This window comes from Podarcis tiliguerta (genome assembly GCF_965153285.1).
Source record: "Podarcis tiliguerta genome assembly, chromosome: 4".
Lineage (NCBI taxonomy): Eukaryota > Metazoa > Chordata > Lepidosauria > Squamata > Lacertidae > Podarcis > Podarcis tiliguerta.
The window spans coordinates 91,634,181-91,650,080 of record NC_139537.1 but is presented as its reverse complement, the minus strand read 5'-3'; the positions used below and the strand labels follow the sequence as shown (position 1 = coordinate 91,650,080).

The 15,900-nt window shown below is 45.4% G+C and overlaps 2 protein-coding genes across 3 annotated transcripts in view; one reads left to right on the top strand and one right to left on the bottom strand.

The window, feature by feature from the left end:
* CLDN10 (claudin 10) overlaps positions 1-7,942 on the bottom strand; it is an 82,774-nt gene extending 74,832 nt beyond the window's left edge. The window contains exon 1 of the mRNA XM_083435903.1: positions 7,805-7,942. Coding sequence (XP_083292029.1) covers positions 7,805-7,826 — 22 coding nt within the window. The 5' untranslated portion in view covers positions 7,827-7,942. The remainder of the gene's footprint in view (positions 1-7,804) is intronic.
* Positions 5,380-15,900, top strand: part of ABCC4 (ATP binding cassette subfamily C member 4 (PEL blood group)) — a 158,618-nt gene continuing 148,097 nt past the window's right edge. The window contains exon 1 of one of the 2 annotated variants that reach the window (XM_083435777.1): positions 5,380-5,785. Coding sequence is in view for 1 of the 2 variants with exons in the window: in XM_083435776.1 (XP_083291902.1) it covers positions 8,206-8,282 (77 nt within the window). In the remaining variant the exon portion in view is untranslated. Of the gene's footprint in view, positions 5,786-7,991; positions 8,283-15,900 lie in introns of those variants that run through there. The other variant, XM_083435776.1, reaches the window with a different exon arrangement.

Below are 15,900 nucleotides of genomic sequence, written 5' to 3'. Positions count from 1 at the left end.
GATCAAAGGTGGACAAACTACCCCAGAAGATGCAATATGTGTTGCCCCACCAGAGATGCTATCCTTCCCCTAACATCCCGTACAATGTAGGACCTGTGATATGGTGATATGTCTGTAGTCAGCAACAGGTCAGGCCCCCCCCCAAGCGATTAAAGCCATGGGAATGTTCATGACACCATCCCTTCACTGCAAAAAGCAAATATTTCCATAGCAATTACAGCAGCTGAAAAGTCGGCACTTTATACCCTAGCAACAAACCGGCAGCCCCAATGGAACTGGAAGCCTCCATAATGTTCTCTAACCTGCTTCTGTTGAGCCTTTTAACAGAAGATGATGATGATGAAGAAGAATCTTTATTTGCATCAGCTACTAGTCACACAATAAAATAAAATAAAGTGTACTGATGATAGCAGTAAAAACTAAACTACATTTTGGAGGTTTACATCAATAATCAAATAGTAGATCTTATTCTAATTGCCCCCGCTAAAAACCTTGCAGGTTTTGCTGTCACTGGATCATCTTGATTTGCTAAAAGAAAGGGCACAGTAGGAATGGCTGATTGACCCAGCATGGACAGTAATAGAGGGGTAATGACCTCACTCCTCAAATCTTTATAAAGAGTGCAAGCCAGAAACACATGAGCCACTGACTCAATACTGCCATCTTCACATGGACATACGGTAACTGTTTTTCCAGTGGATTTTTTTGAAATCGACCCTCAAGTCCAGCTGAAGGCAGCTTATGCAATCTTGCAAAAGTGGCCAGCAGGACTAAGGCGAACCAGAGCAGCGCACGGACACGCCGTTTACCTTCCCACCAGAGAGGTACCTATTTATCTACTTGCACTTTGACGTGCTTTTAAATTGCTAGGTTGGCAGGAGCAGGGACCGAACAACGGGAGCTCACCCCGTCACGGGGATTCAAACCGCTGACCTTCTGATCAGCAAGTCCTAGGCTCTGTGGTTTAACCCAGAGCACCACCCTCGTCCCTATAAGTACAGTGGTACCTCGGGTTAAGTACTTAATTCATTCCGGAGGTCCGTTCTTAACCTGAAGCACCACTTAGCTAATGGGGCCTCCCACTGTTGCTGCGCCGCCGGAACACAATTTCTGTTCTCATCCTGAAGCAAAGTTCTTAACCCGAGGTACTATTTCTGGGTTAGCGGAGTCTGTAACCTGAAGCGGTTGTAACCTGAAGCGTATGTAACCCGAGGTACCATTGTAAATTATTTGCTTTACTAAAGCCTAGGGTTAGTAACTGTTGTGGTGACAAAAGTTTGGTTGACAATTTTAGTCCAAGCGCTCTCATGACAATCTTGCGATAGTAGGTAGTAGGCCAATGGGGTTTACATTTAGGCGAAGCCAGTAATTAAATGTCTTATGCCAAATCTGTAATTCGACAGAGAGGAGGTTAGCCTCTAAGTGCAATGAAGCCTTTAATTGGCTGTGACCACCTGTCAGCACTTCTTTTATCATCGCTAAATCTGAGCATGGGAGAGAGATTTCCCCACGCAATTCGGACACAAAAACGGTCATGCTTGTAGGCACAAGGTGAGAAATGCAGGCAAAAATGTAATCGCTCTAAGGCACGAGGGTAGCAGAGTCAAAAGTTCACTTCTGATATTGTTCGGCACACAGTAGGAGATCATACAGCTTGGGAGTCACCAAACTGAACCGAAACCACCAGCCGTCATCTGTGTTGACCCGCCATGTCACAGGCAGGCAGCACATGGGCGTAGCCAGGATTTATGGCGGGGGGGGGGGCACGCAGGACAAACACCTGTCCTGTTTCAGAACCGAGCTACCTGCCATGCGATAGGTCAGTTTGCAGAAGCCACGCCTATCACTCAGTTGGGTTGCCAGTTGCATCGCTAGAATGCGCCACAACATTGTCCAAGTGACCTCAGCGAGAGAGCCAGTGTGGTGTAGTGGTTAAGAGTGGTGGACTCGTAATCTGGGGAACCGGGTTCGCTTCCCCGCTCCTCCACATGCAGCTGCTGGGTGACCTTGGGCTAGTCACACTTCTCTGAAGTCTCTCAGCCCCACTCACCTCACAGAGTGTTCGTTATGGGGGAGGGAGGGAAAGGAGAATGTTAGCCGCTTGGAGACTCCTTCGGGTAGTGATAAAGCGGGATATCATATCCAAACTCTTCTTCTTCTTTCAATTTCAAATATCCTGATTATTTCTACTTTTAGCTAAGTATTTTTGCAAAGCCTGATGGAATGGCTGCCCCCCGCTCCACCTATACCCATAAGGCAGCATAAATGGAAAATCTATCATATTTGGTTGGTAGGCTCTGTTTGATTTGACTGGTCACATCTGTGGTGAAAACTGCATTCACTCACAAGCAAACAGCCCATTGCACAGACGTCTTCGTTTCATGACTGACAGATATCTGAAATTGCTAAGTGTTAACTACAGTGGTACCTCGGGTTAAGTACTTAATTCGTTCCGGAGGTCTGTACCTAACCTGAAACTGTTCTTAACCTGAAGCGCCACTTTAGCTAATGGGGCATCCCGCTGCTGCTGCGCCGCTGTAGCACGATTTCTGTTCTCATCCTGAAGCAACGTTCTTAACCTGAAGCACTATTTCTGGGTTAGCAGAGTCTGTAACCTGAAGCGTATGTAACCTGAAGCATATATAACCTGAGGCACCACTGTAACAATGTTGCTGAGCCATGGTGACGGCAGAGTTTGCATCTTTCGCTCCATTTAGCCTTGCTCTGCCAAGAGTATTCAGACAAAAAGCTATTAAGGACTCCGCCTGCACGTTTTGGGTGCGCCTTCCGACAAAGACTGGCTCTTCCTATAAGGAAATATTAAACCCTTAGGATTAACAACGGCCACAAAAGAAGCCTCTCAACATACTTAAAAGGCTGGATTCCAGAGCCCAGTGTTATGCACAATAGAAACTCTGCCAACAGCAAACGGTATATTGGAGTTTTATAAAACAACTGTAAGAAACTTTACTTACCAAGGGAACAATTCTATGCACGAGAAGCTGGCATAGAGGAAGCCACTGTAAGTTACGCCAGTGTAAAGTACACTATGTGCTGCTCTGCCTGGCAGAGTTAAAACAAAATAGTGTTTTACGCTGGGTTGCCAAGTCATATGACCAATCTAAGCAGGCTTATGGAATATGCAGAAATGGCGAAACTTACCTGGAGAATAAGAAATCAAGATAAAAAACTTTATAAAAGAATGGAAAAGGTTTATTGAATATTTACAGATAAACTGCAAACAGATCAAAACATTAGCAGGATTATTGTAATAACCTGCAGTTTCGTAAGAGTATATATTTAAAGTAGATAATTAAATGAGCAAGTGAAATGAATTTGGTTATGCAGAAGATATTAAAAAATAAATTTAAGGAACCGCAGAAAGAGGGGAAGGAAGTCAAACTTTGAAATGTAAGATTGATTGTAAAGCTAATAAGTGTATAAACTTGAAAAGTATAAATAAAAACTTTTTAAAAAACAAAATCCGAGCAAGCTTAGGATCCAGCCTAAGTCCCCCCCCCCCCGATCCTCAGCTGGCTAAGCAATTTACGCTGGCATGTCGTTGGCTGAGTCAGGGTTGGGGACTTAATGCCAACTGAGCCTAAAGTCTCCATCTCTGAGGATCTTGTCATCGGATCGCTCTCTAAGTGGCAAATGATTGTCAGAGGTTGTGTGTGTTTTGTGTTCATAGCCTTCACATTGGCTGCCTTGGGGAGCGGGGGGTTACAGGTTATTGTGCCACTGTAATGCCCTTGTGAGCGGACTATGATTACATCTCCTATTTCCTTTACAGATTATGTCAAGCAATAAATGGCATTCTGGAGGAAGAAGGAAAATAGACAGTGGATTCTTGGCAACTGCTGGGCGTCTGCCATGGCTGTTCTTTATTGCGGCCAGCAACTTCCAGTTTTTCCTCTTCCTGAGAAGAGACAGAGGTAACTAGGATGCATTATGTGGTCTTCAGTTTGCAGGGGAACAGCTTTGCCCTGCTACATCTAGTACGGCAAAAAACAAAAACAAAAAAGTCTGACCCAAATGCTGTTTGTATCCGAAGGGGCTTTCAATTACCGCAGACGTTGTGTACTGTGCAAGTTGCACAAAGAGCTTCTTGCAAGGAAACCAGTGATACAAGACCAACTATAATTCATGGTAGGTCTGTTTCGATTTTGGGCACTGGGTGGTGCTGTTGTGTTATTACCTTGTAAGCAGCACTACAGCGACACCTACTGATGGAGAACGTGCATTACAAAGCAGCTGCCATGTACCGATCAGAAGCAACTCACTCCCAATACAGAAAGGATTTGTTTGAAAAAAGTATGTACTCTTGCTCATTTGAGTTGCTTCAAGCATTACTTTGCTGAAGAAAACGGTGCAATCTTCTATTTGCTTTGAAACTCCCTGTTCCTTTTTATTCTAGTCACCATTTCCTATATAAAAGCATTCTGCTCCAAAAGTAACAAATACACATATTTTTAAAGAACGTATCACTATATTGGGTGATTGTAAATTCATAAATTGGGTGCATCATTACCTACAAGTAACACTTTAGGCCAAGGTACTTGCCAGATATTGTAAGGATCCGTCTTAAGTGCTCAGACGATTGCTGAAACATGCAGATTCCTATGAAAAACAGGGGTTGCAAATTCGAGATGTGCAATTGTGTACGTGTTGGAAAGGAGCCAAAATCATGGGATTTCTTTGACCTTTCTTTATAATTCCCAGGTGTTGATAGTTGCAGCGGCTCTAGGGTGATGCTAGAAGCAGTGCAGTTACCTCTCCACCGGCAGAAAAAAGGTGCTACTGATGAGAGAGGTATAAGGAGGATTGGGTTGGGGCATCAGAGCCTTTAGATCTACAGGTTGGTCAAAAGTCTCAACTGTACCAGCCCTTGAGCAGCCTCAGCAAAAATGAGCTTCTATACTGCTCCCTGCCAGTGTGCTTGTTAGCTGATACAGGTGTCTGGGGCAGGAATAATAATAATAATAATTATAATAATAATAATAATTACTATTTCTATTCCATCCTTCATCCAAAGATCACAGGGCTGTTTACAATATAATACAATGAATGGTTACCTTAACATCCTACAAAGGCAATGGGCACTTCTTGATGCTCACCATTAAATGGTTCATTATTGGGCAGAACATGCGCTCATGCGTTCACTTTTGGGGAAAGTGATGTGCTTTAAAGGCACATTGGATGCTCTTTAAAACATAGCATCGTAGAATTGTAGAGTTGGGACCCCATGGGTCATCTAGTCCAACCCGCTGCAATGCAGGAATTTCAGCTACAGGATCCATGGCTGCTTAAAAACCTCCAAGGAAGGAGAGTCGCTGCATCAGGCCCTAAGGGCCTCTGGAGCAGGAGAAAACAAGCTTGCTCCATCCTCCATGTGACAGCCCTTTAGAATTTACTTATTGAAAGACCTGCATGGTGTGGATCTCATATCAGTGTTACGAGAGTGTAAGCAACACATTTCTCTCTCCCCTTTCTCCACACCATGCAGAATTGCAATGGTAACCAGAAGGCTGGAGTTTGGAGCCCAGCCAGGGCTGGCTGTGGGCAGGATCCTTGCATCACCAGGGGTTGGACTAGATGACCCTTGGGACCCCTTCCAACTCTGCCATGCTACGATTATATCAAGCAGCTGAAGGAACGAAAAGATGTGTCTGAAACATTTGGGAATCACAGGAACACTCTCCCTACCAGTGGCTTCCGGCAAGAGCTTGCATCTTCCTTAGGAGAGAGGCAGACCAGAACAAGGGGGGAAAGGCTCAGAGTTCAGGTAGGTGGAAATGCCAATTGAGTGCCCTATACTATCGGAATGCTTACTTCTCTCTTTTTTTAAAAAAAATATTTTTATTAAGTTTTAACACAAAAAGGCAAAACAGAAGAAAAAACAAAAACTAAAAAACAGAAAAATACGAAGTTACAAAAGCACAAAACATCAAAAAGAAAAAACAACGACAATAAAACAATAAAAACAATTCAATTTTCATGGTATTTCTTGCATTAACTTACTTCACCGACTTCCCCATACCTCCCTTCACTGTATTCCAGATCTTATATTTTATCAGCAAATCCCTTCCCTCTACCTTAATTAATCTTTATCTTAATTTTAATATCTTAATATAACTTAATCTCCTTAGTGTCTTAAATGTTGGGTCTTTAAATTTTACGACTTTTTTACTAATAACCTTTTACATTCCATCTGATGTCAAATTAACATTCATTGATCTTGTAATGTTTCTGTAGATAGTCTTTAAACTTCTTCCAATCTTCTTCCACCATCTCTTCTCCCTGGTCTCTGATTCTGCCTGTCATTTCGGCCAATTCCATATAGTCCATCACTTTCATCTGCCATTCTTCCAGAGTGGGTGGAATGCTTACTTCTCATGTCCCCCATCCTCATGCGCCAGACTGGTACTAGCATGGCTGGGAGCCAGGCGCCTGCTGATTGCTCCGTTTTCTTTGGAGGGAGGGAGCTTTTCCCCAACATAAACTCGTTTATCCGGCCTGCAGCCGCCCGCTCTTACTGGCGCTTCGTTGTGCGGCTGCCCACTTCCGGGTCAGAGGAGCACTGGGAATAGCTTGTGCGCATGCGTTATTTCCGGTGCACATCTGGGTCAGAGGAGGCCCGTGCACATGCGCACAAGCTATTTCCGGTGCTCCTCCGAACCGGAAGTGCGCCGGAAATAGCGTGTGCGCACACATATGGGCATGCGCTCCCCCACCCTCTGGTCTGCTGTGTGATTGGTGCTGGACACACTGGCTGACCCCTGATATACAGTCATACCTCAAGTTGCGTTTGCTTCACGTTGTGTTTTTTTCAGGTTATGAATGCGGCAAACCTGGAAGTATTTACTTCTGAGTTCGCCACTTTGCACATGTGCAGGAGCACTCTATCACGTCAGAAGAAGCGGTACTCTACTTACAGACTTTTCGGGGTGCAAGCGGCACCCCGGAACGGATCATGTCCGTAAGAAGAGGTACCACTGTACAGTGGTACCTCGGGTTAAGTACTTAATTCGTTCCGGAGGTCCCTTCTTAACCTGAAACTGTTCTTAACCTGAAGCAACACTTTAGCTAATGGGGCCTCCCGCTGGCGCTGCACCGCCAGAGCACGATTTCTGTTCTCATCCTGAAGCAAAGTTCTTAACCCGAGGTACTATTTCTGGGTTAGCGGAGTCTGTAACCTGAAGCGTATGTAACCCAAGGTACCACTGTACTTTGTTCTGGACAAATCCCTGGAGAGACGTGACGTCCCTCAGGTACTGGGGCAGAGGGAAGGAAGGGGTCCTTGTGAAACACGCTGGGGGAGTCTGTGGCTTCCAGCAAGTGCTTTTGAGCATAGCCATCACGGCTAGTTGCCTTTGGTAGGCCTCGCCTCCATGCAATTGTCTAGCCCTCTTTGAAAGCCATCCCATCCAAGATGCTCTTGTGCTGCATCTGATTCTCCTATGCTTGCTTGTTCCTGCAAGGAGATGACTATTGTGAGATCCTTTGGTTAACATCTGTCTGGGCTGGAAAATATTAAAGAGTCAGAGGACTGGTGAGCTTCCCTTGAAGCACAACTGACCAAAGGCAGGCAGATCTGTTAGCATTTTGATAAAGATGCTCAAACGACAAAGGGTGCTATCATACCCCGCAAGCGTCCCAGAAAAAGCTCCCGAGAGCAGTTAAGTGGTCAGTGGGTTATTGTCTAGAGTTGAGTTTTTACCTCTATCTTAAATATATATTAAATCTATTATTTGATTGTTGATGTAAACCCCCAAAGGTATTGTCTATGGTTGAGGTTTTTTACCTCTATCTTCCGTACATTTCATTTAATTTCATTGCTACGGCTGGTGCAAAGGAAGACTCTTCTGATTCTGATCCCGCAATCGGGATCCCCTGCGAGCGATGAGCGGACCGGAAAGGAGACCGATTAGATCTTGGAGCGCGCGCGCGCGCGCCTGCCTGTCTCCTCCTTTCCCCTCCTTTCTGATCGCTGCGCGGCTGCAGCTCCCTCTAGGGCCCTCCGGGCGGCTTGCAGGTCGAGGGTGTCGGGTTTCCCGGAAGCGGCGGCGGCGGCTGCCCTGCCCCGCCGGAGGAGGCTCTTTCCCGGCAAAGCCGCGGCTGCCGGGCCACTGGGCTTGCCGGGTCCCGGCCGATCGGCGTCGCCTGCGGCTGCTGCGGCGCCTCGCGCTCCTTCCCCGGCGCGCGATGGAGGCGCTGCCTTCCCGGGACGAGAAGCGCAACCCTTTGCGCGGTGCCAACTTCTGCTCGCGGCTTTTCTTCTGGTAGGTCGGCGGCGGGATCCCTTTCGTGTTGTGTTTTCTTATTTTTTACCCCTTTGCTTTCCCTTCTCATTCCAGCAAATTAATTGGTGGTGGGGTTGTGTTTTTTTGCATCCTCCCGCGCTTCAGTTGCGGAAGATGAGAACCAACGGCAATGGTACCCCTGGACGCGTGCAGAGTGCCGTAATAAAAACCCACGCGCTGTTAAGATGCGGGGTGTTTAGAGCGCCATTCTGCCTGCATACCGCCCTGGGATCTTCGGGCGGAGGGCGGGATATAATTTAGATAAATAGACAAATGAATCTGCCATCGGGCCGCAAATCATGGGAAAGATTTTTCTTTTTTCTTTCTTGCTTCCCCTTCTCATTCCAGCAAATGATCGAGTTGCTGCTCTGCCTTAATTAATTGTTGATTTATTTTTATTTTTGCATCCTCCCCCCCTCCGCTTCAGTTGCGGAAGATGAGAACCAGCGCCAATGGTACCCCTGGGCATGTGCAGAGCGCCGTAATAAAAACCCACGCGCTGTTAAGATGTGGGGTGTTTAGAACGCCATTCCGCCTGTATACTGTCCCGGGATCCTGCGGCGGGATATGAATTAGATAAATAGACAAATGTATCTGCCACGAGGCCGCAAATCTTGGGAAGGATTTGCGCTATCGACATGAAGCAGTGCTTGGGGACACGAGGTGACCAGGGGATTGTGTTCTCCCCGTTGACTTAATCTCCACTCCCTCCTTCCCAATCTGTGTTTATTCTAGAGTAGCTTGCATTTCAGTACTGTATCATAATTCTGGAGCAAAAGGTACTGTGTGTTCAGTAGTAGTATTTGTTTTTCTACAGTGTTTGAAAACTAGTAAGTAGATTGTAGGATTTGTTAAGCTTCTTGAACACTGAAAAATGATGTGGGCGTTCTCTAAACTAAAGCTGAATTATTAACACCACCTAACTGGAAGTAAACCCCACTGGCTTAAATTGGATTTAACTTCTGAGTAGACATGGTTAGCATTGTGCAGTAATTTATTTGTCCAAGTGAACCAGGGTTTGGAACTGGTAAATAGTGCTTAAATGGAAGAGCTATCCCTCTGTGTGTAGAAGTTTGTGATATTACACAATTCAGCCAAAGTGAAAGAAAATATAAAAGATACGAAAATGAAATACATCAAATCTAACTGAAAATAATATCCCACAATCATGGCATGTGTGGATCCCATTCATTCCCATCTTACTCTGTAACAAGAAATTTCCTAATCATACAGCTCATTCTTATACATGCCTACTCAGAAAGCAAGTTCCACTTATCTAGGAGCAAACCTTACTGGACTCAACAGGGTTTAGTTCTGGGTAGACCTGATTAGGATTGGACTATAAGTTTAAGTTTCTGTCTAGAAAGAAAAGGGCTAGGTTTATATTGTTGTTCCGTAGCACCAGAGTGGATTTATTTAGAATAAGGATGATTTAGGCAAGAATATCACTTTACATGAAGAAAAAGGGCCACAATCCTGCTTGAAGTTAGGTGTGCTGGAATGTGGGCTAAGTGCCCAGAAATTTCCATAAACAGAGCTGGTAATTACTGGGCAACAGCAGATCTTTAGTGAGATGGAAAGTAAACCTTTCTGATGTTTGGTAGAGTCTGATGTTTGCTAGAGTCACAAATATCCATCACTTGCATTAATTTCTGTAACGCGACATGTCATGTTAAATTTATCGTCCTAGTTAAATTTTATCATCCTTGACTTCAGATCACATATCTTCTTCCTCGCTGTTCCTTACCCATTTATAATATAAAATGAATTCATGCACCTCTTTTAAGCACCCTGATTAAAGTAAAAGCAGGCTTTTAAGGTGCTTAAAAGAGGCACATGAATTCAATTTTATTCGAGAAGTGTTGATTTTAAACATCTCTGGTAACCTTTCATCCCTTATCCTAGAATAAAACGGTAAAACCGGGACCCCTGACCATTAGGTCCAGTCGCGGATGACTCTGGGGTTGCGGCACTCATCTCGCTTTATTGGCCAAGGAAGCCGGCATACAGCTTCCGGGTCATGCGACCTTCTGATTGGCAAGCCCTAGGCTCTGTGGTTTAACAAAAATTTCGGCTGCTGTTCGCTCAATTTCTGCCAGGGTTAGCTGACTTTTGAGACACACACAGTGGAGGAACAATAACTTATATTTCCCCGTAACTATGCAGTGCTCTCTTCTTCCGGATCCTGTTTTCGTTGTTAGGCTCCACTCCATCCTTGTAGAGGCAAAGAGAAGTGGGGTCCTTGGTTCAAATGTTGCCGCTGCCAACAACTCACTAGGTGACCTTAGACAAGCTGTCTTTCTTAGTTTCAGTCCACCCCACCCCTCTGCAGTATCCTGGGGACAATAACCCTGACCTACCTTAAGGAGCAAGACTGAATGTGATTAGGATCCCCCACAGTTAATTTTGTACTTAACGTTTCATCTGGCCAGCCACAGTGAGAAGAAGGTTGCAGGGCTACATGGGCCTATGGGGCGGTTTGAATGGAAGATTTGGGAAGTGGTGCTTTGGGCGAGGGTGTTTATAACTGAGGCAAATCATTTCTGCCCCGCCAAAACCACGCTATATTCTGCAGGGTGGAAAGGCAGGTACAGTCATACCTCGGGTTACAGATGCTTCAGGTTGCACGTTTTCGGGTCATGGATACGCCGAAACCCGGAAGTACTGGAACAGGTTACTTCCAGGTTTCTGCGCAGAAGCACTAAATCGCGCTTTGCGCATGTGCAGAAGCGCCAAATCACATCCCGTGCGTGCGCAGACGCGGCCCTGTTGGTTGCGGACGCTGTGGGTTGTGAACGTGCCTCCCACACGGATCGTGTTCGCAACCCGAGTGACCACTGTACATTTATTGTTCCTGTCTACCTCTCTGCCCAGCAGATAGTAATTAGTTTTGTGTGTGGGTGTGAGAGGGAGAGATAGAGAGAGATACAGCATAAGAAACTCAGAGATATAAGCTAGGTGCCAAATGACTCCTTAAACCAAGGTTATAGTCGCCGAAACAGATGCCTAGTTGCCATTTTGGGGTCAGACAGCTCAAAAGTCTTTTTTTTCAAGACAACGTTTGGGTTCTGATTCATTCTGATCATGCAGATAAAATATCACAGGCAGAATTCTATAGGATGTGTTGTTGGTACGTGAAAACGGTCAAGATCCAAGGCTCCCCAGTCATGCACCTCCAGATGGTGGAGATGTCGGGCACCAACCATCCTGGCACCGAGGCATCATCAGTTGGTCGCAAGTGGCTGATAGCCAGGTGCAAAATGAGCCTGGTGCCTGGCAAATTTTGAATGCTTTTGGGGGGGGGGGGCGCTGATAGAGACAGCAGCCTTTTGGGGCTGTTAATAACCAAATTGCAGATCTATTTGCAGATCTCCCACCTTGGCACTCAAACCCATACAAGATGGGTATTGCTGTATGTACAGCCGTATGAGAGTCTCCCAGGCGCTGGCCAGAGATGTTTCGTGTTCTTTAGGTTCAGAATATGAAGACTTCAATAGTTTTGACTAAGAATGGAAACATTTACTGCTTCCCGTAAGCTAAGGAGAAGTGTGATTGTTGCTCACTCCCAACCATCCTGGTCCATGTAAATATGCAGATATTATTTCTCTAAATGGGGACGCGGGTGGCGCTGTGGGTTAAACCACAGAGCCTAGGACTTGCCGATCAGAAGGTCGGCGGTTCGAATCCCCATGATGGGGTGAGCTCCCGTTCCTCGGTCCCTGCACCTGCCCACCTAGCAGTTCGAAAGCACAAAGCGCAAATAGATAAATAGGTACCGCTCCAGCGGGAAGGTAAACGGCGTTTCCGTGCGCTTCTCTGGTTCGCCAGAAGTGGCTTAGTCATGTTAGTCACATGACCCGAAAGCTGTACACCTGCTCCCTCGGCCAATAAAGCGAGATGAGCGCCGCAACCCCAGAGTCGGCCACGGCTGGTCCTAATGGTCAGGGGTCCCTTTACCTTTACCTTTTTATTTCTCTAAATGCTTGCTGATGTCTGTTCCGGTTGGCATGTTATCTGGGGAAAGATTATGCAGAAATAGTTTGTGCACAAGGTACCGTATTTTTCGCCCCATAGGACGCACTTTCCCCCCTCCAAAAATGAAGGGGAAATGTGTGTGCGTCCTATGGGGCGAATGCAGGCTTTCGCTGAAGCCTGGAGAGTGAGAGGGGTCGGTGCGCACCGATGCCTCTAGCTCTCCAGGCTTCAGGAAGCTATCTGCGAGCCTGGCGGGAGTTCCCGCGGGCTCACAAGGCTTGCGGGCAGCAGCCTGCAGCCCGAAGCATGGGGTGCCCTCCGGAGTGTGCTCCCTGATTCGGGCGGGTGTCCGCAAGCCTTGCATGCCTGGCGGGACCTCCCGCCGGGCGTGCGAGGCTTGGGGCGGCAGCCTGCAGCCCGAAGCACGGGGAGCCCTCCGGAGGGCGCCCCATGCTTCGAGCAGGTGTGCGCAAGGCTTGGGGCTGGGGGGGGGGAAAAACCAAGGTGCGTCCTATGGGCCGGTGTGCCCTATAGGACGAAAAATACGGTACCTTTGATGTATTAACAGCTAGGGGAAGGTCACAAGGTGGTTTAGGTTCAGGCATGGCAGGTCTCCTCCATAGAGTTAGCAGTTGAAGGCTGAAACAAATTGTTCCTGTAAATGCATTCATCTGAATTTCTTTCTTCCATGCCTACTGCCTTTTGGTATGCATTGATCCAATCTCGTGCCTGAAGATCTTATACACATGTGGTTGTTCTGCGTTACTTCCGGGTTTCGCTGCTTGTGCAGGCACAGATGCTCAAAATGACATCATGCGCAGAAGCTGCGAAAAGTGACGCATGCGTGCGCAGATGCGCCGTCGCTAGTTATGTTTACCTCTAGATGCGAACGGGGCTCTGGAACGGATCCCGTTCGTATCTAGAGGTACCACTGTTTGGGCTTATATACTATTACTAATAATACAGTTTAAAATTGTTATGAATATTGAATGCAGACATGCCACGAACCACCTGAATGATTCTTGTGGACTGCTGGTGGTCCACAGTTTGGGACTCCCTGCTCTGCAGGAACTTTTAAGTTCTTGTTTAACGAGAACTTTTAAGTTCTTGTAGCCAGCAGCACAAAACTCCAGCAGCACAAAACCAACCTATAGATCAGGCTTCCTCAGACTCGGCCCTCCAGATGTTTTTGGCCCACAACTCCCATGATCCCTACCTAGCAGGACCAGTGGTCAGGGATGATGGGAATTGTAGTCTCAAAACATCTGGAGGGCCGAGGTTGAGGAAGTCTGCTATAGACAGTAAGCACCATGGAGCATGGCCGGGCTTACTTCTAAGTAAACATACGGGACTCTGCTCTAGATATGCTGCATTTTGACTTTTTATTTCTCATTAGTGAGAGAGGCAAGGCAAGACCTTTGAAAATCCTTTGTAGTTCATGGATAATGTTGTGCTGAATTAGCCAAGTCACCCTGTTTCTGAAATGATGCAATCTGGTTGAAATCTTTGTATTTCCTTTAGTTATTTTACCCGCATAAGTAGCTTAAATACTTTCCAATGGCTTTTCTAGCGCAAGGCCCAGGGCTGGTGTATGTTCTGACCGTACCATGAGCTCTGAGTGACTAACTGCCTGTAAACATTTTGCAGCGTATAATAAACAGGCTCTCTGAGGAGTCTGCCAAGGGGGAAGATTCAGGGTTCAGAGTTGTGTATACTTTGTGTGGAAGCTACTTCAGAATCCCAGATTCTGCGCTTCAGATGGATGTGTGTATGCTTTCAGAATTTATTCTTCTTTTAAGAAGAATTTATTCTTTTAAGAAGAAGAACTTAGAAATGTTTGGCCTGGATTGGAATTCATGCTTAAGATTTAAGATGGTCATGACCTCGAAGATGAGATGGCAAAAGTTGCTGTATGAGTCAGGTACTTCGCACCTGTATAGCATTTTTGAATGTTCAAACGTGTTTGACACATAGCATCTTCCTCAGTTTTTATTTTGTCTATATAAACATACATTTATAAAATGCAAGAACAGAAAATAATACGTGTAACATTCACCCTTCAGCTTCCACTGGCATTTCAGATCATGATGAAATATTTATTGCGTAAGTTGATTTATATGTTTTGGTTTCTTCCCAGTCCAAAAGGAAATTCAGTGGATTTCTGGTTATATACTCATCATATACTCATATACAGGAGCCATGCATCCATGAAATTCTCTCTTAGTTAACTATCTGACAAAACGGCTATATGAAAAAAAATATTGGGGGGGGGGGCTGGTTCTGATGCAGCCACATACATTGATTTGTGATCCTTAAAGCAGTAAGGATCCTTAACCCCATAAGATTCACCTTCATGAAGGTGTCTAAGGCCACCTAAATCTGTAACTGAGTTGTCTAAGCCACTACGTTGACCAGCTGTAGGAGCTGCAAGAGAATTGGTGGGACGAGCATATGCTTCTTGCATTCCAGCAGTCTGTTTCCAAGCTTACATAGACAGGTGTCCTGGACGCTCATAAGAAGGACATGGCGATGGATGGTCAATACCTAGTACAGTGGTACCTCGGTTTTCGAACAGCTTAGTTCATGAACAACTTGGAACCTAAATGCTGCAAAACCGGAAGTAGGTGTTCCGGTTTTTGAACTTTTTTTGGGAAGCAAAATGTGCTCCGTTTTGCGTCCCCCTGTGTTTCCTGTTGTGCTGCTAAGTTTGCAACCCTCCTGTTATAAACCAAGCCTTCCGTTTCCGATTGCAGTGTTCTAAGGTGATATTTGGTGCTTTTTGCTAGCTATTTTGCATTTTTTTGTTTTGAGGCTTTTTCAGTTAATTTGTTTTTGTGACTGTGTGGATCCCAGTTCAGCTACTGATTAATTGATTGATTGTGTGACTGCGGAAATGGATAAAAACCCCCCAAACAATGACTATCATCCGTGTAGGTAAGAAAAAATTATAATTGTAATTTTTATCATCTACAATATTTATTTATTTATTTTATAGTACAGTGCACTATTGCTTTCATTTTACGGATCAATGGTCTCGGTAGATAGTAAAATTCATGTTAAATCACTGTTTTAGGGGTTGTTTTTAAAAGTCTGGAACCGATAAATCCATTTTGCATTACAGTACTTTCTATGGGAAAGCGCACCTTGGTTTTGGAATGCTTTGGTTTTGGAACAGACTTCCGGAACGGATTAAGTTTGAGAACCAAGGTACCACTGTACTTGCCTAGAACTTGAATGTTTCATTTAGGTTTGTTGGCTAATGCCTGTTGATACACCTGTTTTCTATTATATTTTAGGGGTGGAGATCCTAAAACATTCCACATTTTGTGGAAATGCAAGAAGAGAACAACTTAATAGATCTTAGGCAACCAGGAGGTCCCAGGCTGTGGTCTATGGACTGCCAGGGATCCAAAAGATTCATTCAGGTGGTTCCAAGAGGAAGTATACAGAAGTACAAGGAGAACCACTTACTAGAACAGCAGTGGATAGGGTATTGCTTGGCTCAAGCTCATGACGTAAATTTATTTATATTCATGCCGATTTAGGCTGGCTTTCAGAGAGAGATAAACTAAACTCTAGCTTTGGTTGTCAAGGCATTTATCTGAGCTACAGGATTTCCTGG